This window comes from Malaclemys terrapin, chromosome 18 (genome assembly GCF_027887155.1).
Source record: "Malaclemys terrapin pileata isolate rMalTer1 chromosome 18, rMalTer1.hap1, whole genome shotgun sequence".
Classification (NCBI taxonomy): Eukaryota; Metazoa; Chordata; order Testudines; family Emydidae; genus Malaclemys; species Malaclemys terrapin.
In genome coordinates this window covers 17,755,118-17,781,456 of record NC_071522.1, presented here as the reverse complement: position 1 = coordinate 17,781,456, position 26,339 = coordinate 17,755,118, and the positions used below count along the sequence as shown (strand labels likewise).

At 40.5% G+C, this 26,339-nt stretch overlaps 1 protein-coding gene across 2 annotated transcripts in view; it reads right to left on the bottom strand.

The window, feature by feature from the left end:
* Positions 1–9,426: 9,426 nt before the first annotated feature.
* The window catches only part of CAMKK1 (calcium/calmodulin dependent protein kinase kinase 1), a 197,512-nt gene continuing 180,599 nt past the window's right edge, over positions 9,427–26,339 (bottom strand). Inside the window, exons 16-17 of one of the 2 annotated variants that reach the window (XM_054008395.1) lie at positions 23,359–23,406; positions 9,427–19,106 (exon numbers count right to left, since the gene is read on the bottom strand). In XM_054008395.1, the coding sequence (XP_053864370.1) occupies positions 19,034–19,106; positions 23,359–23,406 (121 nt within the window). In that variant the 3' untranslated portion in view covers positions 9,427–19,033. The remainder of the gene's footprint in view (positions 19,107–23,358; positions 23,407–26,339) is intronic. The other variant, XM_054008396.1, reaches the window with a different exon arrangement.

The window sequence follows — 26,339 nt, the reverse complement described above, 5'->3', positions numbered from 1 at the left end:
GCTTGGTCTACACTACCCCCCTAATTCGAACTAAGGTACGCAACTTCAGCTACGTGAATAACGTAGCTGAAGTCGAAGTACCTTAGTTCGAACTTACCTTGGTCCACACGCGGCAGGCAGGCTCCCCCGTCGACTCCGCGGTACTCCTCTCGCCGAGCTGGAGTACCGCAGTCGACGGCAAGCACTTCCGGGTTCGACTTATCGCGTCCAGACTAGACGCGATAAGTCGAACCCAGAACTTCGATTTCCAGCCGTCGAACTAGCTGGTAAGTGTAGCCAAGGCCTAAGAGTGGCTTAAAAATAATGAGATTTAAAATGTTGAGCCCTTTTTGCTTTCTGAGTTTTGAACCATTAGGATGCACTTGGGTCACATTTGTAAGCTTTTCTCAGCAGCCATGAGGGCTAGACTTCTTTTTTTTTTTTTTGGAAGAAAACTGTGATTTTCATGACATCCCAGAACTCCAGGTGCTGAGACATAAAGGAAAACACCAAATAGTGTGAGGCTTGCAATAAAATCATGAGAATTGGTAACACTGCTATAGGCAAAGTAAGGGATTAGCTCCCATCCTGGGGGGAAGTAAGAGCGACTGCTATTTTGATACTTAACATCTTCTGAAGCATTCAGATACTATAGAGAAGAGTGTTAAAATCCTAGATAAATAGACAGGCCTGTTCCTAATAACAAATAGTGAAGGGTGTTTTGTTTGTTTAAGAGTTCTTTTGTTGACCACAGCTTCTGAAGCCTTAATGTCTTTAGGAAACTGGGTTTTGCATGAGGGATAACATCCTTAATACACTAAATATAACCTTGTATGCTAAGCCTGTGGGTTAAGATGTTGTATTTTCAAATACAGGATTTCATATAGTGACATGAAATGTATTCTTGCCAGCAAGTTAAAGTAGTATGGATTGGATGAATGGACTATAAGGTGGATAGAAAGCTGGCCAGATCATCGGGCTCAATGGGTAGTGATCAACGGCTCGATGTCTAATTGGCAGCCGGTATCAAGCAGAGTGCCCCAGAGGTCGGTCCTGGGGCCAATTTTGTTCATCTTCATTAATGATCTGGATCATGGGATGGATTTCAGCCTCTGCAAGTTCGCAGATGACACTAAGCTGGGGGGAGAGGTAGATATGCTGAAGGGTGACCTAAACAAATTGGAGGATTGGGACAAAAGAAATCTGATGAGTTCAACAGGGACAAGTGTAGATGGAAGAATCCTATGCAACGCTACAGGCTGGGGACCAATTGGCTAAGCAGCAATTCTGCAGAAAAGGACCTGGGGATTACAGTGGACAAGATGCTGCATATGAGTCAACAGTGTGCCCTTGTTGCCAAGAAGGCTAATGGCATATTGGGCTGCATTGGTAGGAGCATTGCCAGCAGATAGAGGGAAGTGATTATTCCCCTTTATTCGGCACTGGTGAGGCCACATCTGGAGTATTGAGTCCAGTTTTGGGCCCCCCTCTACAGAAAGGATGTGGACAAATTGGAGAGAGTCCAGTGAAGGGCAACGAAAATGATTTGGGGGTTGGGGCACAGGACTTACGAGGAGAGGCTGAGGGAACTGGGCTTATTTAGTCACAGAACAGAAGAGTGAGGGGGGATTTGATAGCAGCAGTCAACTACCTGAAGGGGGGTTCCAAAGAGGATGGATCTAGACTGTTCTCAGTGGTGGCAGATGACAGAACAAGGTGTAATGGTCTCAAGTTGCAGTGCGGGAGGTCTAGGTTGGATATTAGGTAAAACTATTTCACTAGGAGGGTGGTGAAGCACTGGAATGGGTTACCTAGGGAAGTGGTGGAATCTCCATCCTTAGAAGTTTTTAAGGCCCAGCTTGACAAAGCCCTGGCTAGGATGATTTATTTGGGGTTGGTCCTGCTTTGAGCAGAGGGTTGGACTAGATGACCTCCTGAGGTCTCTTCCAACCCTAATTTTCTATGACTCTACGATTTAGGAGACAGTCAGGACGATCTACCACCATCCCTTCTGAAACCTAAATATTCAGTAAGCTCCTAGCAATGAGTGAATTTTGTAGGTCTCTGGAACACTCTGAATCATATAAGAAAAATGTCAAATACATTGAAATCAATCAGTCTACCGTATGGACAGAAACTACCTCTTTGGCTTCCATCTCAATGAATGTGTTTAATTTAAAATGCCTGTTTTCACTGCACAACATTTCTAACTGAAAGGGAACCCTGTCAAAACCAATTGATTAATTTTAAAATAATGCATATTTAGAAATAGCAGGTCCTGATACTTTGCACACAGACTAGTTTTACAGCAGTGTAATACTATTAATTTCATTGGAGTTACTCCTTAGTTACATTGGTGTAAATGAAGTGGGCCTTGTGCCTCAAGCCATTTTTCTAGCTCAATATTTTATTTCATGCTTGGAAATATATGGGGCTTTTTTTGGCATATTATCACTGATTGGAGTATGCAGCTTCATTAATCCAACTAAACTGGCTATTTATTATTTGTGTTGTTGATTTCATTTTTTAATAATTCCATCCTGCTTTCCCCTCTATCTTGGTAGCCTATTCCCACTTTGTACCCATTACTTCCCCTCTCAGCACATTGTTTGCAGTGAGTTCAACACTGTTGCTATGGCACTGAAGAATATCTAGGGCATGTTTTTTCCCTGATCTTATCATATAAATCACTTGTCTGATAATACAAAGGAGTACAGTAGATTTGTTAAGTATGAAGGTTTGACCTCTGATGACAAAATCTGATAGCAGGAGTCTTTGATTGCCTTGCTGGAAAGCTAATTATGGTTCTTGAAGTCCACTCAAATGGGAATTTAAGCTTTTCAGCTACTAACTTTTTATGGGTTGGTGCATCAGCAATGAGATTGAAAATAATTTGAAATATCAGATACAAAAATCTAAAATGACATTCAGTGTCTGAGTTTAAAAACTGGAAAATTCCTCCTTTGCCTTATTGTGCCACATTATTATAGGACATTCAAGATTCAGCATTCCCTGTTTGAGACTGCCACAATCCCAGACCCAGCTGAATGAATTATAGGTTAATGGAATATTCTTTTTCTTTTCAAATCTGAGATCCCATGCCTTTAACACACTATTGCCATCATCCCTAATTATTGTGGAAATCAGAGCAACAGCAACACAGGAGAGTGATACCTTCTTGCCTCTGGGGACAACAAGCAAACATTTAACAGTCTAAGGTCTTTGTCTGGTCTCTTCAAACATAACCATTCCAACAAAAAATAAATGCATAAAGAATATCAGCCCCCATGCTTCAGTACAATTGTCAATGACTAACTACATGCTATTAGGAAGAAACTTCCCCCAGACACGCTAATACATACTTTTCTACTGTGAGGGTTTTACACCTTCTTCAAACAAAACCATCGGGTACAGGATAATTTCAGGGACAAAATACTAGATTAGACAGATCATTGGTCAGACCTAGTTTGACAGTCCTGTATTTCTTCCTGACTATGGCTCTCTAGTCTGAGCAGCTGCCCTGCTAGGATTTCCCAAACTTCTGCTGCAACTTTAGCATTTTAAAGTGAATATTTGAAGGCTGTATTTAAAATGGACATTGGCTGTCACAGAGTTTGCTGCAGAAGACTTTTTTCAGAAGTAAAGATGAATGCAAATCCAAACCATAAATCCAAACATTCTTGTACTTTAGGGTGTTGAAAATCTGTACCTGAAGTTTGAGCTGCAAGACCATTCAGACTGTGTCCAGGAATGAATTTCTCACAGAATAGCCATTGGTAGATGGGACAGAGTGGGATGCCTGTATCAAATTATTAACTCTATGGCATTCTGGAGTACAACCCAAACCAGTGAGGGGCTGTGTCACCCCTGCCCTGCAACCTTGGGTGCCTCACAATGTTTTGCTATTGCAGCTTCCAACTTGGGTCACTCACAATCAGCAGGTCACACCCCGAGAGTTTGTGTACAGCCACACCCTGATCCAGCAACCTGTTACCAACCACACTCTGGTTTACTTGCAGGGTGACCCCAACACACGCTTAGTCCTGGATTTTCCCCACAAAATGTGTGTTCTGCATTGTCCAGCCCCCACCCCATTGTGTGTTGAACACGTCAAAACTTGCCCAAGGGAAGCTCATTGCATCCCAGACAATGCCCTGTCCAAGAAAAATAATTGACAAGTCCTTCAAGGACTATCACCAGCCCCATCAAGACTGCAATCTGGGGCTACTGACTGCGAAAGATGCTCGGCTACTGGGCCATACCCAGGGAACAATGACTTTTCTACACAGGGCCCTGCATGTGGAGTAAGCATGACAAAGGGGGAGAGAATTGGGGCACAAGGCCAAGAGCCAGAGATGTTACTTAAGAGTGGGATGCTGCTCTGATTGGGAGTTGACCATCACCACACATCAGGAGACAAATGGCAGGATGACAAACCCCAGACTCACAGAGGGGGTGAACTCAGACTAGGGGAGAGTACATCTCGGGACTTTTGTTGTTTTCAAAGAGCTGTAACTCAAGTGCTCCTCAGAGTAAAGTGTCTGTGTTTAAGAAATGCCGTTGTTAAGTCTGTGTTTGTTGCTTTCCTGTCACATTGTCCCCAAAGGGGCTAAAGGAGAAGCCCAGAAGGCCCACAGCTTAGGCAAAGCTCTGCAGGAGTGTGTGTGAATGATGGTGGGCTCAGAAGGTCTCAGGCACTGATTTCAGTGTCTAGGGCAGCTGGGTGGCAGCACCCCATATCCCAAGGAAGGACATCAAATAAAAGGTCTGAAACTTGGAGTAGCACACAGCCTCTGCAAAGAGATTTCTAAACACCTCCCCTTCCTCCTTCCCCACCTCGTCCTGCCCCCACACTTGGGTCTAATGGAGGAGAAGAGGCATACTGATCTATTGAAAAAACAACAAAATCCTGCACACAAATCCCTGCCTCAGTTTCCTCACCACCCCAAGAACCCCTTTGGGATTGGGTCAGTGCTTTTTCTCAGTCCCAGGTCCCTCCTGCTCAGTGTTGCCTGCTTCTGGTCTCTTCTCTCTCTAAAATGGCCAGTGAGAGAATCCTCCTCCTCCTTTTATAAAGTTGCAATCCCCTTTGTTAGGTGACCCTCCTGGTCAGCCTCTTAAGTCCCTCTCTTCTCAAGATCATCCTGGTCCGTCATCAGGTGATTGTTGCTTGGTTATTATTGTACCTGAAAGGATGGGTTTCTCTGGGTGGTGGCTACCTCATTGTCCAAGGATGCTTGCATTTGAATAGAAGACCCTCCAGGTGATCACTTTGCATTGGCTCCCATTTGTCAACACTGCTTGGAATTTATGACGGAGGAAAAAAGGTAACAGGGAAGGGACAAAAGTCTTATTCCCAAAATGATGCTCTGAAAACAAAATAAAGTTGGTCATGTGATGCAAATACACACACATTTTGAAGAGAGCTGTAAAATTTAAAAAGTTTGTGTCCTCTACTAAGCCTTTGTGATATGTGATATAGCCTCAAAGTGTTGTTTTCTAAAAAGTTTTCTGCTTTAAAAAAAAAATCAGGTCATGATTTAATTACCTTTATTTTGTTGGAGGATTTTGGCAATTTTTGGAGGATGTGGAATGTGACACTGCAAGTGCAGTTTGAGAAATTAAGCCTCGGCAATCCTAATCTAAAACTCAGAATCTCCTTGTCACTCATATAAAGGCTAGGAAAGAAATGAGGTCTAGGATAACTGAGGTGCAGCTTTAGTTATGTTGCAGTGAACATGCCAGTGCAATGCTCAATGCAAACCAGAACACTGGAGTTTAGTTTTATAGTGGTCCAAGGTAAAGCAGGCCGGTTTCAGTTTAACAAACCTTCATTAATTTGTGATGTCTGAAGGTAATTCTGCTGTGAGAGCTAGGGTACTACAAGCTATTTTGAATATGTTCAGGTCACAAAATGGATTTTTTGATTATTTAAGTTATTTCTTAGAATAGGGAAACACCACAGAGGATTGGTGAAACACTCCTGTTCCTTTAACCTTTAAACATCACAAGCTTTGGATCCATGAGTGCTGGAGGGGACTATGAAGCAGTTTATTCCTTTGTTGGTATTTTCTGTGGAAGAGACATTCACGCACTGGAAAGGTTTTGTTCTCTGAATGATGAGCAAATCAGAAGTGAATCAAATCTTAGAAATGGAAAGCATGGTCTCCATTTCACTTAACTGAATTTAATTGGGCAGATTTTATACTGTGAGACTCAAGCAATGCAATATTTCAGGTAATATATGACACAATCTTCTTTCTTGTATGAGGATATGGATTTTGAAAAGACATTTTTCTCCTGGTATGTGGCAACACAATGGCTTGCTCTGATATATACTGAAAGATTGTAAGCATGTTAAGAAAATAAAACCCAAAGCATTCAAATGGCTAGACAAATTCCATCAACACTGGAATATTCTATATGCATCCGAAGAAGTGGGCTGTAGTCCACGAAAGCTTATGCTCTAATAAATTTGTTAGTCTCTAAGGTGCCACAAGTACTCCTGTTCAATTAACTAAAGCATCTTTGCAATCCATGTGTCCTTTCAAAATAATAGCCTGTGGGGTTAGGCTATCTATATAGTAGACCTGACATGGACTATGCTCCAAATGCATTTAGAATCCAGAACAACCTGCACACTGAGACCAGAATTTGGCCCTGTCTTCCTACCTGCCTGAATGATGGACCATAAATGTTCAGAAACCACCGTAGATATGCCATATGTAACGTATACTGATTCAAAAGTTATTTGACATAAAATGAAAAATCCATTACCTTCAGAAGACAGAATCTATTTTACATGCTTTTCCATGTTTACGTCTTCAGGTGTGTTGCTTCCTTAGCTTTAAGGCCACCCAGCATTTGAGAAAGATAAGATTAGGCTAAATAACAAAAATAAATATTTCACACCGTACTTTCTTACCAATGTAATACACCTGTAAACACAGTAGATACCCCTAATTCAGCCTTCCTACAGACCCCTGATCTGAACTTTGTGGTTGCAACATCACAGTTAATCTATTTCTTGCTTTTTTGATAATATTTTATTGAATTTTTGTTTTTAAAATATGAGAGAACAAGACAAAAGAACAAGAAAGTAAAGGAATTGGAAGGACAGGATGGAAGGGGGACAGGGAAGGAAATGGACATTTAAACTAGATGGTATGCTTTCCACCATAGGGCCCTTGACTTTATATCTGTCTGTAATGTATATACCTACACTGATGGTTTTATAGAAATAATTGTTTCTAATACAAATCCTATCAAATGACTTTAAGACTTTTTTGGACCTCACTGTAGCTTTTGGTGTGCCTCATTGAGTTAAATATGTATTATTATTCTGGAAGACATTAATGGCTGCCATCAAGAGGACATTTGATCTATAGATAATCACAGATCTTGTTAAAGCCAATGGGTAGCATCTTTTTTCAGGCTAAATGGAAGGAGCAATTAAATGCCCCTCTATGCAGTGATTTCTGGAAACATTAGGAAGCCACTGCCCAACACAATGGGCCACATAGCAAGGCCCATCAGAAAATAAACTGCAGGAGATGTAACTTCCCAGGAATTGATTGCAAGCACAGGGACTAAGGGACTGGTTGGTTGCAGCTGTGTGTGCATGCATGTGAGAGAGAAAGAGAGAGGGGAGATATCCAACAGCCGGTGAAGCAGAGTTGAACAAAGCCCTAAGAGGAAGCCAGAGACAGAACTTCTTAAGGGCATAGTACTTGCTGGAAAGGCAGACTTGGATTTCTGAGCTAGGAAACTGCCTGCCATTATTTGTTTCTATTGTGTTCAGGAAAACATGACTTTGTGTCTATTCTTTGTAAATAAATAGGATTGGACTGAAGAAATACCTGACTTGTATCAATAATTTATCCTCTTACCAGAAACAACCAGGCAAGACCCCAAATATGGCTAGCGACCCAGGCCAAAAAGGAGCACCATTATTATAGGAAACATGGAATCACATGTATAACTAATTGCTTCACATTTTGCTCCCATCCTCAAATAATTCCACTATCTCTCAGTTCATTACAGCATCCAGTTCAAAATTACCTACCTTCATTTAAAAAGCCTCCATGACCCTGATCCAACCTACACCATGGAACTTGTCTCTCTCCATTTCCCTCCCTCCTGCTTCTGCTAGGACTGACTTACTCTGAGTCATTCTAGTCAGTCGCACCATTCTTTGAGCAAAATTCTTCTTTATGGGTCTGGATTTCTGGAACAGCCTTATTGTCTTGCTATCTCATTTCAACTCTCAGCTGAAGCACACTTTTGTAGTCTAGTTTCAAATGATGTGGTGACCTCCATTTCCTTGGGAAAATCAATGTAGCTACATACATCTATATCAGCTGAGGATCTGACTCTGACTGTTTTGTATGCGTGGGTAGAAAAAGGTAGTGTGGTCAGTTTGTGGACCCCAAACCCCCCTATAATATTGTTCAAAGTTTTGTGCCCAGGTATAGTTGTAAAGTCAGCTTTAAGAAGTGAATAAAGCTATAAGAAGTGAATAAAGTACTTAATCTTAGACCAAAGTATACATGACAAGACAGATGAGATACTAGGACAAGGAGAACACTGGAAGCATCATGCTTTTAAATACCTTCCCACTGCTCTAATCCTTTGCCTGCTAGTTAAAAATCCATGCAGACTGATATTGCTGCTCAAATGTCAAGTTATAATCTGAATTGCCCATCACAGCATTGGTAATACTACACTTCACTAGGAGCCAGCTGCTATTTTTTATGAGCAAACTCGTAGGCAGGGTGATTTTAGGGGTTTGTATTTAAGCAATGATCACAATGGTCAGTGATGTGAATATGACCTGATAGGATTTATCCCAGCACTAAGCACACCTTTTGTCCTACCTAAAATGGGGAAAAAACCAACAATGAAGGATACAAGATAAATATTCATGAAGGGTTGGTAAAGGTGTCTTTAGCATAATTATAATAGTGCAGAGGTGACGGCCACACAAGGGAAGGTGACAGGGGTAGCATGATCTTATGGAGCATGCTGAGAGAGATGGCCTTGTGGCTATCCCTCTGGGCTTACTGCCTCTTGCCCATCCAATGCTCTCCTGAAATACCAGAGCTGAAAATCCTTGGTACAAACTGTTGCAGTTCTCAGTGGCAAGGAAATGACAATTTCCCTGTAACCTCTCCATTATAAACATACTGGCCAATTTTGACTGATACTTGCGTTGTTTCCAGATGTGGAGGGAGATAGGATGAATATGACCTAGTAAAGTATTAAAGAAAATTAGCTCTTGTGTGGTTCTCTTTTAAAAATGGGCTGGAATGCTCAGTACCTTCCATGCTTAAGCCCTAATTGAAAAGTAGGGATTAGTATGAATTCTGTGTGTTGGGGTGAATTTCAGCCTCAATGCTTAAATATGCAAATTTAAAATAATTTGTCCTTCAATCACTACATCAGCACTAGGAGTTTCTATAGACTTTATTGTCATTTTCCTTTCAGTTCCAGAGTATAAAAGCATGCAAAAAATAGCCTCTCTCTTAATAGTACATATTTACACCGTAATGGCCACATGCCATCACAATACAAAGCGCATATACATCATGCTTCAGTTATAGTAGAATACATAGGTTGCTATACCTCACACCAAATAGCGCAACAGATGTGAATACCAACACAGAACAGGCATATAAATCAGGTACAGAGCAGCAAAATTACGGCACACAGTATTAGCATTGTACCCTGAAAATTATAATTTATTTAGCTTTTATCATTCTTTTTGAAAACTGTAGTGTTGGAAACACTTTATGGAGAAGGAATGTTGAACGAAGGCGCATTCCTCAGCTTGAGGAAATGCAAAGCTTAAGTGACTTTGATTCAGTGAATGAAGGTTATTCCTGCATAAAAAGCTAGGGATAAATTGCTACTTCCTCTCTTTCCCCCACGCCAGCACATCCAGAGTTCTGAATGAAGCAGATCTTTTGTGTTTTTGTACAGTGTTCTGGCCCAGGAAAGAGAACGCTTTCACTTTTTGTTCAATTGTGTAAACGTTTTCAGGTGAAAAGGAGAATCTGCGGTAACTCATAATGCTCTATACAAAAATTCACTAGATGCCTCCCAGCCCCAAGAAATGCTGTAAAAATCTGAAATACTGTAAGAGCTGCTAATCTTTTTAATTAAAACACAATAAAAGTGCCCACAAGTTCTAGCAACTCCACTTTCCTAGTTTTCATTTAGATTAGTATTTAGATGCCCTCTATATGGAGAGACTATTCTCTTTTCTTCTGTCTCCTCCTTGTCTCAAATCACAAACATTTTGCATTAGCATCAAGGATCAGGAACTGCTAAGTTACACCTGATCAGCATGCAGCAAGGATCTAGGAGTTTGATCCTACATAGTGTGGAGGACTCTGGCCCAGATCCTGGAAATAACTTAAGCTCATGCTTAACTTTAAGTATGTGAGTAGCTCAACTGATGTCAATATACAGAGTGCTCAGTAGCTTGCAGGATGGAATCTTAGTTGAATTGGAGAAGTAACATTTTTTGCTGTATAAGTCTTGAAAATCTCTTGCTAGCCATGACACTGAAGTTTAATTTGCAATCATGCAACAAATGATCTGTCACATACACAACTTGCTGCTCTACATAGGAGACCTGAGATCTATGTTATACTGAGGAGACTTTTTCCTTTTTGCACATTTTCTATACAGCTCTTTGACTTGCTGATGATGGGGAGAAAGAAGGTGTGTTGGGGTGTGTGTGTAGTTTTTTTGAGGGGGAGCGGGTAATGGTGGCTTTTACTGAGAGATAGGTATGCGTGAACAATGTGAATACAGCTTTGTTTGATCCTCCTGGACTAATCATGAGAAGAAACAACACATATATACCCAGACTTTAAAGGATCTCATGTTGCAATTTATCACAAAACACAAGAAAACAAATTTCAAGTCATACTTTAGATAGTCATTTGGAGCCCCTGTGAGTTTTGCTTTTTTAAGGACTACAGAATGTCTAATCTTAACTGTGAGCTGGCTGGACAAGTAATGAATAGTAAAATCTGTTATGGGGACTTTCTTTCTTTCTTTTAGTTGCACTACAGTTCATTTTGCCTCTAAGAAAGAACTATACCCTGCCCTCTCTCCTCATTTTAAGACTCTTATATGGTGCATCCCCTGATCTATAGATAGTTTGCTTCCCATTTGCTTCCCACCTACAGTACCAATCTGCCTAAGTAAGGAATGCTGTTGTAACAGAATCCTCTTTGTTTTACAGAGATTTCAAGGTGGAGTACACCTTTAAAAAGCATTTGTCAGAAAAATTTCTACTGAATTCCCAATACAATTTAGATTTCATTTTATTTATGCTGTAAGGCTCTAGGACTAAGATTAATACAGGATTATTTATCCTTGCATTGTTAAATTCTTTTCTAGCGCCGGATCCTGCAATGTGCTGAGTTATGTGAACTCCCACTGAAATCAATGGGTGTTGAGGGCACACCATACCTCCCAGGAGATCCATGTGGAACAGAAATATGTCACTTACATCCAAATGATATTAAAACTCATAATAGATCATGTATAGACTCCTTTATAAACTAATATGTAAATTTAAATGGTCTCCTCCATAAATTAGAGTGCACATTCACATATGCATGTAATGCCGATAAAAAAGTGACACACTTCACGTATACAAAAACCACACATTTAGTTTCCACGAGCACTCAGCACCTTACAAGACTGGGCTCACAAAGAGGCCAAGTTATCATCTGAATTTGATTTACTTGTCAAAAGAATTTATTAGCCTAGAATTGGGAGCATGCAGTAAAACTGCATAGTAAGTTAGAAACTCTTCAGTAGAAAGACATCTATGTTGATTTCATGTAACTCTTATATTTTCATTTAAAATAAATTAGTGTCACTTGAACTTACACACAGTAACTCTAGCTGCTATAGCAGTATTACAAAGACCAAAATCTGGGCTTTAAGGGGTACATTCTCTACAGCCCTCATGCTTACTTTGATGAACGTAATCTATTTCACACGACAGCACATCTCTGAACTTAACTTAGCCTCTGTTCAGTTGGTGCAGTTAAAGGCCTAGAAAATCTTACTATAAGGGGATTTCCTCCCCCCCCCCCCAGTTTCTTGAATTTAAACTTGACTCACAGTCCATGCTTTCCTGAAATAAATATTACAATTAAGATTGCAACTGCCCATCAAAGGAGGTAGATTTATTTACAATTTTACTGCTTTGACATCATGATCCATGGAACAGTGAAATTCCTTTAATGAAATCCATTGCAACCAACATGGCACAGGTTTATCATACACAGTAACTAAAGAAAAATCCTCGCATTCTCTCTTTTTCCTTGTTTCTGGAAATGTAAGCAGTTCAAGGGGTCTCCTCTCATGGCTACCATGTTCAATTATGCTGTCTCCAAAGAGAAGTTTACATAAGAGCTTATGCTTTGCTATAAACACCTGCTTGGAAGACCGATATAACAGCTACAACAAACAGAACAAATGAGTTATTTTTAAAGCTTTCTTTTCAAGATTATCAGAGCTACTTGTTAGTCAATTAGGACCCTGATCTCACTCCCACTAAGTCAGTGGCAAAACTTCCATTGTCTTCAATTTGAACAGTATAAGACCTTAATCAGAATGTTTCAAATTGTACCCAATTTGCAAATAAAATGAATCAAGCTAGCATCCCATTTCCTCTTAAAATAACAACAAAAATGACCTCTAAGTTGCCTAACATCTTTGAAACTCAATGACTGCCCTGACATGCAACCCACTGGCAATTTAAAGTAAAGTAAAAAACCAACAGACGAGTGTCTTGTCAGAAGCTACTCAAACAAGATACAAAACTGTTGTCACCAAAGGAGTGAAAGCCAAAGAAAATCTGTGAACATGTTATTAATGTTAGCCACTTTTCAAATTATGCTTTATATGTTATATATAATATTATATATGGTAAATAAACAGGTGGGTCTTACAGAGATCTTTGTGGCACCTGATTCATTATCTTTTTAACCTACAAAAGAGAGGATTTTTGTTTATTTCAAAAATCTCAAGACACTGAAAAGAACCATAGAAAAATCTAAATCTAAAGTCATGATTAATGCTGCATATGCACTAAATTCTCTTGTAGACAACAATTATAGGAGCTGATTATGTGACTCAAACTGGAAAGGCTATACTGTAAATGTCTGTTTCTTTACTTTGCACTGTCAAAGTCTCCAGCAGTCTGAAAGACAACTGGCAAAATCTAACATGGCTGATTTGCTTGGTGTTTTTATAGACCTTTGCTGCTCAAAGGTGGAATCATGCAGATATGACACAATTACCAGCAAATACACATTATTCTTTGTCACAGACAAATGGCCAGGAAACCACGGCACAACAGCAGCTATAGTACACATGCATAGTGGGATGAGATGGTGTTATAAACATTAAGAGTCACTGTACATGCTTCACTCAGACTCTACAATGTAATGATAAGCATCTGAAAACAATGGGAATTTGGTTTTTTTTAAAGTGTCGTGTTCGTATTGAAATACTTCCACCCAAAATGATAAAGATCTCTAATATGGCTGTCCTTGCTAACAGACTTGACAAACTTTACCAAGAGTTATCTCTCAAGCTAAGAGCTTAGACCTATTAATCATTTTTTAAAAAATGTACTTCATGCAGATTAAAAAGTGTTATTTCTCCACAAGAGAAATTTCTTTGAAGGCTTCTCAAATTAGACATAACTTAATTACAACTTGACTAAATTATAAGAAGTGACAAATAACCATTTGCTTTACAAAAAACTGTTAGAAGTGTTTCTCACAGATGTGGACTTGAGAACACACATGTTGATTAATACAGGCACCCTCTTCTGCAGGTTGGGTGACTAGAAAGCAAGTGTGAAAAATCAAGACGGGGTGGGAGGTAATAGGAGTCTATATACGAAAAATACTCCAAAATCAGGATTGTCCCTATAAAATCAGGACATCTGGTCACCCTAGCTGCAGGATACCCTTACAGCAGAAACAATGCTGTCTAGTATATAAATGGTGGTGGAAGATTTTGAATACAAAATGTAGGGATTGCACAAAGACATCAGAAACTGACTATTCCAGTCCTCCCCCCTGCTCTGCAGATCATCCCAATGCCCGATATTTATGTAAAGAGAATGATTTTCATCCATTCTGGATAGGGCTGGATTGTCAAAGATGAAAGGCTAATTTGAAAAATAAATAAATTTTATATCCTTTAATCTGCTCCTGTCCCATAGTAGAAAGGCACTATTGCTCCAAGCTACACTAACACTGCTGCAAACATGTGGTACATTTCACTCTGATAGGATGACAGAAGTGGAATGTCGTTTCACAGCATTCCCTCTAGACATGCAGAGAAATTATTAGACTTCTTTTGATGCTAGCATAATTTCCCCTTTTTGAACTGTGTGCAGATTTTAAGATTGCTTTGTGTGATAGAATTAGGATGATTTCTTGTCATCTAAAGGAAAAGAAATCTTGGGCTGAAAGCCAGAGATGACAAAGTCTCTGAAGCAGAATTCATTTTTGTCTGGATTGGAAGAAACAGGTCTATTATGTTTTTTTTTTAAAGGAACATTGAACATTTTCTAAAAACAACTTTGGGGAGAATTTAAGAGATTAAAAGACTATAAAAGCAACACAGTGTCCTATAGCTAAGGAAATAGTACAGAAAGCCTACTCTTCCCAAAAATCTTAAGATTTTGATTTGTTTTATTAATTGAGGCTGGGATTTTCAAAGCAGTCCTAAAGGAGTTAGGTTCCCAAATCCCACTGGAAATTGAGTGCATAACTCCACTGGAGTCCTTTGAAAAATCTCCTCCATAATTTCAAAATGGATAGTTATTGAACTATAAATCCATTAGTTTAAGAAATAATCTTAATTCTCATCCCCCAAATCAGCTAACTCCACTGAAGCTGAACTGGAAGATTTCCTTAGTGTAGATAGACGTCAAGTGCTATATTCAAAGTTAACTTCCTTATTAAGTTTATTGATATAAACTAAGTATAAAATTGAATTCAGAGTGTCCACTAAGGTTTTTGGCACCCATATAATTAAATGGTTTAAAGTCGCACCTCAGTTAAAACCAGTGCAACTTTGACTATAGACAAGGCTAGAGCCCAAGTGAACTCAAGGAGAATACCTCTGCTGAGAAATAATGCTCCATAATATTGTAATTGGCAAATTCTTCTCTGCAGACTTCTTGCCTGAGCTGAAGAAAAGAGTAAATTAATTTTCCATCAGCACCATTCCTTTTACAAAAAAAGAAATACAACAATAACTCCAAGACTAGGCTGATTTAAGACACCTGTTTTTATGATTCCTACTCTGTAGCATAAATATAATAAATTACAGTATTTTGTTATCCGTAGATAGAAGGTGCTATTGAAGCACGATGCAAACTTTGATTAAAATTCACATCCCCCTGTGAAGTGGGGAGTATTATTATCCCCCTTTTCCAGATGGATAAACTGAGGCACAGAGAAGTTAAGTGACTTGCCCAACTTCACACTGAGAGTCATTGTCAGAATTGAGATGAGAACTTCCATTTCCTCACTCCCAGTCCTGTGCTCTACAACTAGACCATAGACATAAAGGCTACTGGTCTGCCTACCTCTTGCTACACTGAATCTGCATTTTTCAAAACAACACTTCTGTGCAATAAAAAATAACTATAACCCCGACACTGACAAAATGATGCTAGCAGAGATGCCTGTTAACATATGTAATCATAAAAGAGCGGCATGTGGTGAAGAAAATGGATGACATTCTATGTCCTTTGTTCTGTAGGAGGTCAGACTAGATTATCAAAATTGCCCCTTCAGGCCTTAAAAATTAATGATTCTATGAAAAATGAGAAGTGGAGGAAAATAGAGGGAATATAAGATATAAACAAGGGGTTTATAACATTTTATCTCATTCACACCCTAAAAAGGGCCAAAAAACCTACTTTCTCATCCTGACCATCCTTAATTTACCACTTTTCTCTCTGAAACAATGCATATTCTAGCTGCCTTCCTCACAGAAAAACTGCATAACTTGCACTTAAATGCATAATAATGGAAAATACTCCTGCCTTTTGACTTTATTTGCCCTTTTTGTTGACATAGATAAACATAGTGATAAGTAACAATCAGGATGGATTTCTCAAGAACAAATCATGTCAAACCAACCTGATAGCTTTCTTTGACAGGGTAACAAGCCTTCTGGATGCGGGGGAAGCGGTAGATGTGGTATATTTTGACTTTAGTAAAGCTTTTGATACTGTCTCGCATGTTCTTCTCATAAACAAACTAGGGAAATGCAACCTAGATGGAGCTACTATAAGGTGGGTGCAAAACTAGTTGGAAAACTGTTCCCAGAGAGTAGTTATCAGTGGTTCACAGTCATGTTGGAAGGGCATAATGAGTGAGGTCCCACAGGGATCACTTCTGGGTCCAGTTCTGTTCAATATGTTCATCAATGATTTAGATAATGGCATAGAGAGTACACTTAAAGTTTGTGGACGATACCAAGCTGGGAAGGGTTGCAAGTGCTTTGGAGGATAGGATTAAAATTCAAAATGATTTGGAAAAAATGGAGAAATGCTCTGAAGTAAACAGGGTGAAATTCAATAAGGACAAATGCAAAGTACTCCACTTAGGAAGGAACAATCAATTGCACACATACAAAATGGGAAATGACTGCCTAGGAAGGAGTACTGAGGACAGGGCCGGCTCCAGGCACCAGCTTACGAAGCAGGTGCTTGGGGTGGCCACTTCGGAGAGGGGCGGCATGTCCAGCTGTTCGGCGGCAATTTGGCGGACGGTCCCTCACTCCTGATCGAAGCGAAGGACCTACCACCGAATTGCCACTGCAGATTGCGATCGCGGCTTTTTTTGTTTGTTTGTTTTTTGTTTGGCTGCTCGGGGCGGCCAAAACCCTGGAGCCGGCCCTGACTGCAGAAAGGGATCTGGGGGTCATAGTGGACCAAAAACTAAATGAGTCAACAGTGTAACACTGTTGCAAAAAAAGTGAACATAATTCTGGGATGTATTAGCAGGAGTCTTGTAAGCAAGACGCGAGAAGTAATTCTTCCATTCTACTCTGTGCTGATTAGATCTCAACAGGAGTATTGTGTCCAGTTCTGGACACCACATTTCAGGAAGGATGTCGACAAATTGGAGAAAGTCCAGAGAAGAGCAACAAAATTATTAAAGGTCTAAAAAACATGACCTATAAGGGAAGATTTAAAAAATTGGGTTTGTTGAGTTTGGAGAAGAGAAGACTGAGAAGGGGACATGATAACAGTTTTCAAGAACATACAAGGTTGTTAGATAGAGAAGGGAGAAAAATTGTTGTTCTTAACCTCTGAGGATAGGACAAGAAGCACACCTATAGAAGTGTGCACACACCTTTGTACTTGCCTGAGAGACTAAACACATCAACCCTAATGTAAATCTGAAGTAACTCCATTGAAGTGAATGAATTACTCCAAATTTACAGCTGTGCAACATGACAATCTCATCTCAGAACTCCTACTGGCAGCTATTCTTTCTCTCCTGTGGAACTGCAGCAGGACATAACCTAGGACATGACATAACTACTTTTGTAGTGGTTTCAGCCTCCATTGCTGTTGACTTGGGATGCCAAACAAATCTCTGACTTCCTAATTTGACAACACTGAAGATTCATGCATATTATTAAAACCATATTGGGGATGTTACAGCAGCATGCCACAGCAAAGGGCCAAGTGCATAAAACCTAAAGTATTGAAATGCTACACAAATGAGTTTAATTTAACTCAACTTTTGTCCTGTAGCTTTTCTGGGTCTCTTGCTTAACCTCTAAGAATCATATACTAACATACTCTCTTATAGGAAAATGTCCTATTTCAGGGCATTCACCAGTAAACAACAGTTAGGTAAAAAACTCAAGCTATAATCAAACACACATACTGTCTCTCTCTTATGGGGGGACTGGAAGGTGAGTGGGAAAGGAGAATCAGATTGCCTTAAGTGACAAATAAAATCCATTGTCTCATGCTTTCAGATCTGTAAATACAAATTCCTGTCCACACATTAGCACACAAATGGAATCAAATCCCAGCCCTCTGGGAACAGTAGACTCTATAAGCAAGTACACTTAGGGTGACCAGATGTCCCGATTTTATAGGGACAGTCCCGATATTTTGGGCTTTTTTTATATGGGCTCCTATTACCCCCCATCCCGTGTCCCGATTTTTCACACTTGCTATCTGGACACACTAAGTACTATAAGCAAATGCTCTTGGTGCACTAAACCATCATATTCAGATGGATATCAAGGCCTTTAACTGTTCTGGGACACTCAAAAGCTCAATGCAGATGGGTGGCAATACCGTATATTTCCAATATTGTACTAAAATGACTAATGTGGCCCTATATGTTAAAAGGAGTTATATAATGCAAAAATAAGAAAAAACGAAAAGCACAAAGAATTACACAGTGGAAGATCTCATCCTACTTTAACAGAAGTCAACAGGAATTTTGCCATTGACTTCAGCAGAAGTAAGACTGTTCCCCAGTAAATTTAAGTGCTTGAGTAATAAATAAAAGTTAACCTAAGACAGGAGACCTGGTTACTGCATATCTTTTTTCTTGGTACTTTGAATGCAGAATGCAAAAAGCTGGAAAACATCTTGATGGCAAGTACTCTATTAGATAAAGTTTGGTTCTCTGAATTATAAATAAAAAGACATTCATTGGTCAAGATACCAGACTATAATGACCACATAACGTAGGCTGAAGCACAAATGGAGAATGAGGCACATGTCAAATACAGAGAAACATCTTACACGTTGAATGAAGCCAGTAATACAACATAGCATTCCATGAGTAAACCATTTCCAAAGAACTCGCACTGTTAGTTGTTGTTGGTTGTTTCCTCTTTTCAATTTCAGTTTTTCAGGTCACAAACTTTGGTTCATGAGAGCAGAATGTGTGCGACACAACACAATGGTTACAACAGGAGTAAATAACCAATCCAGGACATGCACATGGCTTCAGGAGGTAGCCTCATCTTCACAGACGTCAGGGAGATCAGGGTCCTTTACTCCTTCTCTGCTCCCTTGCTTTCTACATGAATGAATGAAGTGAAGTAAATAATTAGAAATAGGCATTTAGACCAGGTAGTTTTCTCCAACAGGCAAGCCAAACCAATAACATCAATAACTATATGAAAGATGACGTTCAGACAAAACAGTATTTCCTTAAGAAGTATACCATGTAAACAGTTAAACTGTGATAAAGAAAAATGCATCAACATCAGTGCACTGATCAATCAAGTGTTATAAGACTTTGTATAATGAGGCTACAGCTGCTTACTTTGTCAAAATACATTCTCAACTCCCTTTTATTGCACTAGTACAAGAGATTTAAGTCTCAGAAACAGACATACAGAAAGGCAGCAATGTTTATAAGTTTATTTGGCGTATATTTTTAAAATCTACTTGTTTCACTGATTTTATGGTTTGACACCTGCCACCCTTTTTCCAAAGCTCAACTGCACACGGCAGCTGATTAAAATGCCAATTATATAAATTTTCCCCCCCAAATTTCCCACTTTTTTCAGCCTTTCCAAGAAAAACTCAAACTAGAAAATATTAGTTTTTAAAATGTTTTAAAGAAAAAAATAGGTTTTCAATAAAAAAACTTTGATTTTGAAATCCAAAAACTGAAAATATTTACTGAAAACTACACCAAAAGCTGAATATTTTTACAAAAACTCAAAATTGTTCCTGATAATTCAAAAGTTTTACCAAAAATTTTCAGTTTCCAATTTCTGATAATTTATTGAAAAAGTCTAAGCAAAACTTGCTCAGTATTAGCCACTAAACCAAACTGAAGGTAACTTACTTATATTTGTCTTACTTCACAAAGTCTTCAGTCTTTTCAGAATGCTCCTAAATTTCAACTTCCTCTCTTGCAGATTCAAGAGACTGATAGCTTGTCTCAACTGCAAAGCCAACTTGAGTGTTGCCCCTACTTGAGTCCCATCCACACACAAAACCCCGAAACTCAACTGTGGTGGTGCTTTTAAGGCCTTGTCTACACTAGAAAGATTTGCTGGTATAGGTATACTGGTATAGCTATATTAACACATCGTTCTATTGGAGATGCACCTTATACTCGAAGAACAGTTGGCAAGCCTGTCAAGTGGTAAAGACTCCAGCTCAAGGTAGTGCAACTTGTCAAGTGCTAACACAATCACTTTGCTGCTAATACAATCACACTTTGTGGCTTGAGTGTTATTTCAAAATATGTCTGCTCTCACCTGAGCTAGGCTAACTTGAAAGGAAATAACTAGAATGTAGGTAACTTGAGTTAACTCTGCAGTGAAGACAGCCTAGGAGAGGTAGCAAGGCTAGTCAACTCTTAAAACTGGTCAGGTGAAATTTTTTTGGACATCACACCTTATCATTTAGTTTGAAGCTGTATCACAGCTCAGACATAAGCATTCCTTTATTTTAAAGAGTGAAACAGAAAAAAGAATGGTTGCCATTAAGCATAATTCCATTCCTAAATGCAGCATCACAGCCCAGGTGATAAATCTGACCTTGAATATAGACAATTGACCATTTCCCAATACACTTTCAGGCCTGACACCAACATGCTGAGTAACAGATCCGTCTTCAGTGGCTGATCCGAGTTAATTCAGGGGCTGTCATCACCCTCTTTAAATGATTTATTACCGTGAACAGGAAAGGAGGTTTCATTATCAGATATAATGCAAGCAGGTCTGTGCAGTGGGATAACGGCAAGCATAATTCAGCAGCAGATGGTGTCTCACTGGTTATTTAGAGCCTGCTGTCATTTTGTACTATTTGCTACTGTCTGCATTTGATGAATCAGATTAAATGTTTCCCTGTAATTCTCAGTAGCTGATACACCTTGTTTTAGCATTATGGGCAATGTGATCCACACGATGTGGAATGGGTGCAATACAGCATAAATTGACAAAACATTCAATACAATACTGAATATCAACTAAATTCATTTTCTACAGACAGCTGGGGTGATCTTGCAGTAAGTAGTCTGCGGTCTGTGCTGCCACATAGGAGACATGAGTACATGCTGAGGACTGAGGCTAAATGCTAGTCTCCATTAAATAGCTTTTCTTAAGGTGTTATTTTGTATTTGTGTTACTTTTGTTAATAGCAGGCTAATGAACCTTGCTCTGTGTGGTTATCCAACATGCTGCACTGTTGAGACCATTGTTAATAGTGGTAATAACACATGGCACTCAACTAGCAATTTTTGTACATTAATGGCACAAGCTTCACAACATAACGGATAGTAAAATTAGGATAGAGAGGCAAAGAGACAACAAATCAGTATTTGAGTCATGGCTCCTAGTCCCATGTTCAGTCATAGCTCACTCACGCTCTGTCCTAGCTCACTCACGCTCTGTCCTGTTAACTGGTAAGAATTCTTTCCTAATGCCATCTATGCCTTCTCTATGGGCCAATATCTGTCCTCATTTATGCACTTGGAACGCCCATTGACTTCTGTGGGAATGAAGGCAGAATGTCAATGAGAATGAAGCAGGCAGGAGTTGTGCCTGGGTATCTGAGAAGAGAATTTGGGCCTATGTATTTAAAGAAAAATTGCTTCAGAACAATGGCAGCATCTCTCTTGTGAACAGTTTGTTGCACCTCTGAGGTCTATTCATCAGGAATCAATCACAGGTTTCATTTGCACCAGGCTGTGTTATTCATTCCAAAACCCAAGCATTGTCTGCACTGGCAATTTGTTTTAGTTCCAGCCACCTCTGGCCAGCCATTGCAGTATCTGTATCAGTGCAAAATAAGTGTTGGCAAGATAACCCTCAATTTGCACAGATTGAGGTTACCCGCACTTGAAACCAGGGTATGCTTCAATGGAGCCAACTGGCCACAGATGGCTGGAATCAGGGTGAATTTCCAACATAGACATGCCTCAGTCATTCCCTTACTGGGAGACCATGCATATGCTGCTGTTAGGGCTAAACAGGAGGCTGTGGCTGAAACCAAGTATCACGGGCCAAGTGGTGAACTTTTGTATTTTATTACATATCTCTAGCCTTAACGGATGCTAATACAGGGGGTTTCTCCTGAGCTTGATTTTCTGAGCATGGTCTTTTAAGTCATCATAAGTGCAAAACTTCCTTTGACTTCAGTGGACCTGTCTATGAATTCCTGAACTGTACATCCAAGTGGAAAAGACTATTACTTACACTAAAACTTTCTCTTTTTTCAAAATTGAAAACAGTCCCATGTATCACAACCCAAATGCCAATAAAAGTGCGACATCAGCCTTTATTCTGTTCAGTTCCTTCCCAGTACTTTTGGAGAATCTTTTCAAAATCCTTCACTCTTGCAGCAATAGGTGTCCCTAGTTTGATTAATCTATTTATTTTACAATGATAAATGAGCTCCTAAGTAAACAATTGTCTCCACAATAATGGAGCTGCTCAAATGGAATTTCAAGAGACATGATTAATTTCCAAGCATTCATCTGAAACCATCTCTGTCAAACTCCAGGCAGAATAACTGGGCTTTGAGCTGGCTGTGCACAGTGGGATTTTGCACTGAGATGTCTTTTTTTAATCATCTCTAATGGTTTACATTAACTACATTATTTTGTTGTTGTTGTTTTAAATTGGACAGCATACTTTGTGGACAGATCTGTGAAATCTGTTGCAAAATACGCATGCTGTCTGCTTAAGAGCTGATGGATATGAGGAATGTTGAAATGTAGACCAAGAGGTTTTGTCCATATCAGTCATAGAAGCATAGAATATCACGGTTGGATGGGACCTCAGGAGTCATTTAGTCCAACCCCCTGCTCAAAGCAGGACCAATCCCCAACTCATCACAGCAGAGTCCCAGAAACTTGAAGAGTAGAGGTATTGGTAGAATTGCCTGCTGCATATTTGGTTGTAGCCACATCTATTAATCTTTCATAAGTTCTAAATATTAGAGATGGGCCTGAGCTGCAAGTTCAGATCTGATTCCCAAATTTTGTGGGTATTGGATCTAGGATTTTGGATTAAGCCCCATCTCCACTAATACTCACCAAGTCTCCCTCTCCCATCCTTCCCAAAAGAAAAAAAAGAAGAGTGAGGCAACATGACCAAGAAAAATCTCAAGTAACTTAGAGAATGAATGTTAGTGTCACACACACACACACACACACAAATACTGTAACAAACTACATAACTACTGTAACAAAACTGCTCCTATATGAAGGATGGAATTTTGTGTTCTCAATAACACAGAAAGCATGACAACTGAAGAGAGGACTTATAATTCTACTGCACCCAGGGGAAACACAAACACACAGTTACCTTAAAGATGGATGCAAATATACAGATGAGCTTAAGAGGAACCTGTCCCTAAGGGCAAACAATGAGATAAAGGAAGAAAATGGTAAAGATGATGCTGGCAAAAGGCAAATGAGCACGTTTCTGAATATTAAGGGAATGAAATTAAATAGAGGATGGGGTATTAGTCAGCAATGTTTACTAAGGCTAAAGACCAAATAAAAAACCATGACAGTTAATACTGCCACCCATAGTGCAGTGCTGTGCATACTGGAGTAATCACCTGTGCTAACAGCAACTGATCCTGCAGGGTGCCAATTGCTTCCAGCAAGCTGTTCAGTGCCATCAACACCTACTGAAATCAGTGGGAGTTGAGGGTGTTCAGTAGCATACAGGTCTGTGTCCCTAGCATGTAGAAGTCTTATGAACATGTCGTGTTATTAACTGCCGAAGGACACAAGTTGAGCAGGAGTTAGGCAATTAAACCACTGAGTAGATGATGGGTGCTTCTGCATGTGATGCTTCTAGAGTAACGAGAGGTTGTGAAATTTTGTGCTGAAGTTATTCTATAAACCATTAGTTAGACTATAATAATACTTACCCTTGCCACAATATGAGCCATAGCTTTTAATAAAAGCACTCATCCTTCCCTTGCAATGAAAAACATATGAGTGTGAAATTTACCTGGACAGGATTTTCCATTGACGATGTGTACATGTTTGGGTTCAGGCTGGTGCCTGGGCTCCAAGACCCTCCTCCTCATTCTCAGAGCCCAGGCTCCAGCCTGAGCCCAAACATCTACACTGATATTTTTAGCCCCAAGCGCAAGCCCCATGAGCCCAAGTCAATTGACCCGGACCCTGAGACTTACTGCATGACCAGGGCTCTGAGACTTACTGCAGGGGTGTTTTTTTGCTGTGTAGATGTACCACTTAAACACATATTTTGTGAAATTAAGGGTGAAGTCAAACTTGGCATCCTTTCTGCAGCCAGTCTCCTGCCAATACCATCAACAATAAAGCCTTTAACCTGGCTACAAGTGTCAACAGGATATGTTTTAAAACTGAATGTATTTTTGGTAAAAGGTGCTGGAGTGATAGCCCTGGAAGCTGGCATCCTCTCTCAGCACAATAGGCACAGCACTGGCAAGGAAAGTCTTGCACATGCTGCCCCATCAATGTGCCTCAATTGAGTTTTGGAGAGAGTCAGGGGCGGCGGGTATTGTAGGCAAGGGAGGTTTTGCCTCCCCAAACAGCTTACTGTGGCCCCACCAGCAGGCCAGCGTGCCTCCTGCAGTGACTCGGGGCCGCCGGTGCTGGGCCGCGCTGCCTGCCCGGTGCTGGCCACCCAAGCACCGGGACTAGGGGCCGCCCGGAGCCCTAGAGCTGTGGGTGCAGTGACTGCACCACACAGAGTCCCAGGGCTGGGGGCACAGCGATCGTGCTGCCCAGAGCCCCAGGACTGGGAGTGCGGCGACCGCGCTGCCTGGCCACCTGCAGCACCGGGACTGGGGGCACTGTGGCCGCGCCACCCAGGGGCTGGGGGTGCTCAGGCTGTGGCGCACCAGGGCTGGGGCCTGGGTCCCCCACCCCTGGCCGTCCGGTGCTGGGGGGCCACGGTGGGGGTGCTTTGGGCTCCTGTGGGGGAAGGGGAGTTAGAAAGGGAGGGGCGGGGCCTCGGGCACACGGGGAGGGGCTGGTGGTTAGGTTTCCCGGGCGGCAGGGTCACCAGCCGCTCATGGAGAGAACAGGTCCTGGGCTATTCAGTCCTTGGACTCTGCTGAGACTGTCAAGAAACCTGACAACTTTTTGTGGGGACATGGATACCTGTTAACAAGAACTAAACTGAGTCTGCTAACTCATTAACACATGACCAAAAAGCCACCAGTCAGTCATGGCTAAACTGGCCCTGTTTGAACCAGTGACTCTCAGATGAAAAGCTCCATTGTTACAGCCATTTGCTAAACCTCACTGCATAGGTGCTGGAACTATGGGTGCTGGGGATGCTGCCACACCCCCTGACTGAAAGTGGTGTCTATTATATACAGGGTTTACAGTTTGGTTCAATGGCTCTCATCACCCCCACGCCACAGATTGTTTGAGCACCCCGCTTCACTGGTCACTTTGCATCTTGCTGCCCTCATCCCCTGTCTGTGCCTTCTCTATTTAGACTGTAAGCTCCTCAGGGCATGGACCTTGTGATCTGATCTCTCTGTGGGAATAGGATCAAGTTCTGTAAATAATAAGAATAATCCCATGTATATGGTAGCCTAAAACCACAGTTTACCAACAGCAAAGCAGTGCTTAATGTGCAAGTATAGTGGATCTGCCAAAACATTTTTCAGTTAATTTGAGATGTGTTAGCAGTAATAAATGAGAGTAATAAATGCAGTGAAATTATGGCTGCATTAATGAGAGGAATCTGGTTCAGGTGGGGAACATATACACCTATAATAAAGATGTATACAATGGAAGCTAACTGAGAACCCTAAACAGTTGGGATTTTTAAAAACTTGTATTCAGTGACTGGGAAATTTAAAAGCAAGAGACCAAATCCATCCCTAATGTAGCTCCACTGAAGTAATAGGTACATCATAGTTGAATTTGGCCCATAGCATGTAGGATCTAAAAAAAACAAAGGGTCAGATTCAGTGCAGATCTCCTGAGAGACTCTGCACAGACAGAACAGCCCAGAGGGGAGTTACAGATGGCTTTACACTACCTCTGAGCTGCTCAGATTCCAGGAAGCTGCTGCTGTGACCAAAATGACCCCCCCCCCCAGCATAAGTCTTATGGCAAAATGACCCCCCTCTATCTTATGGCAATCTTTTCTGTGCTGCCTGTGTACTGGAGCAGCATGTAGGGACCAAAGTGAGAGCCAGGAGATCAGCCTCACAGTGTTTTGTGACCCGTAGCAGCAGTTAAACACAGTTCCAAGCTCAATCAGTGATGTAGGTGTACAGTGGTACTTTTGCCTGAGGCAGAAGCTATATAAATAGTGTTGCT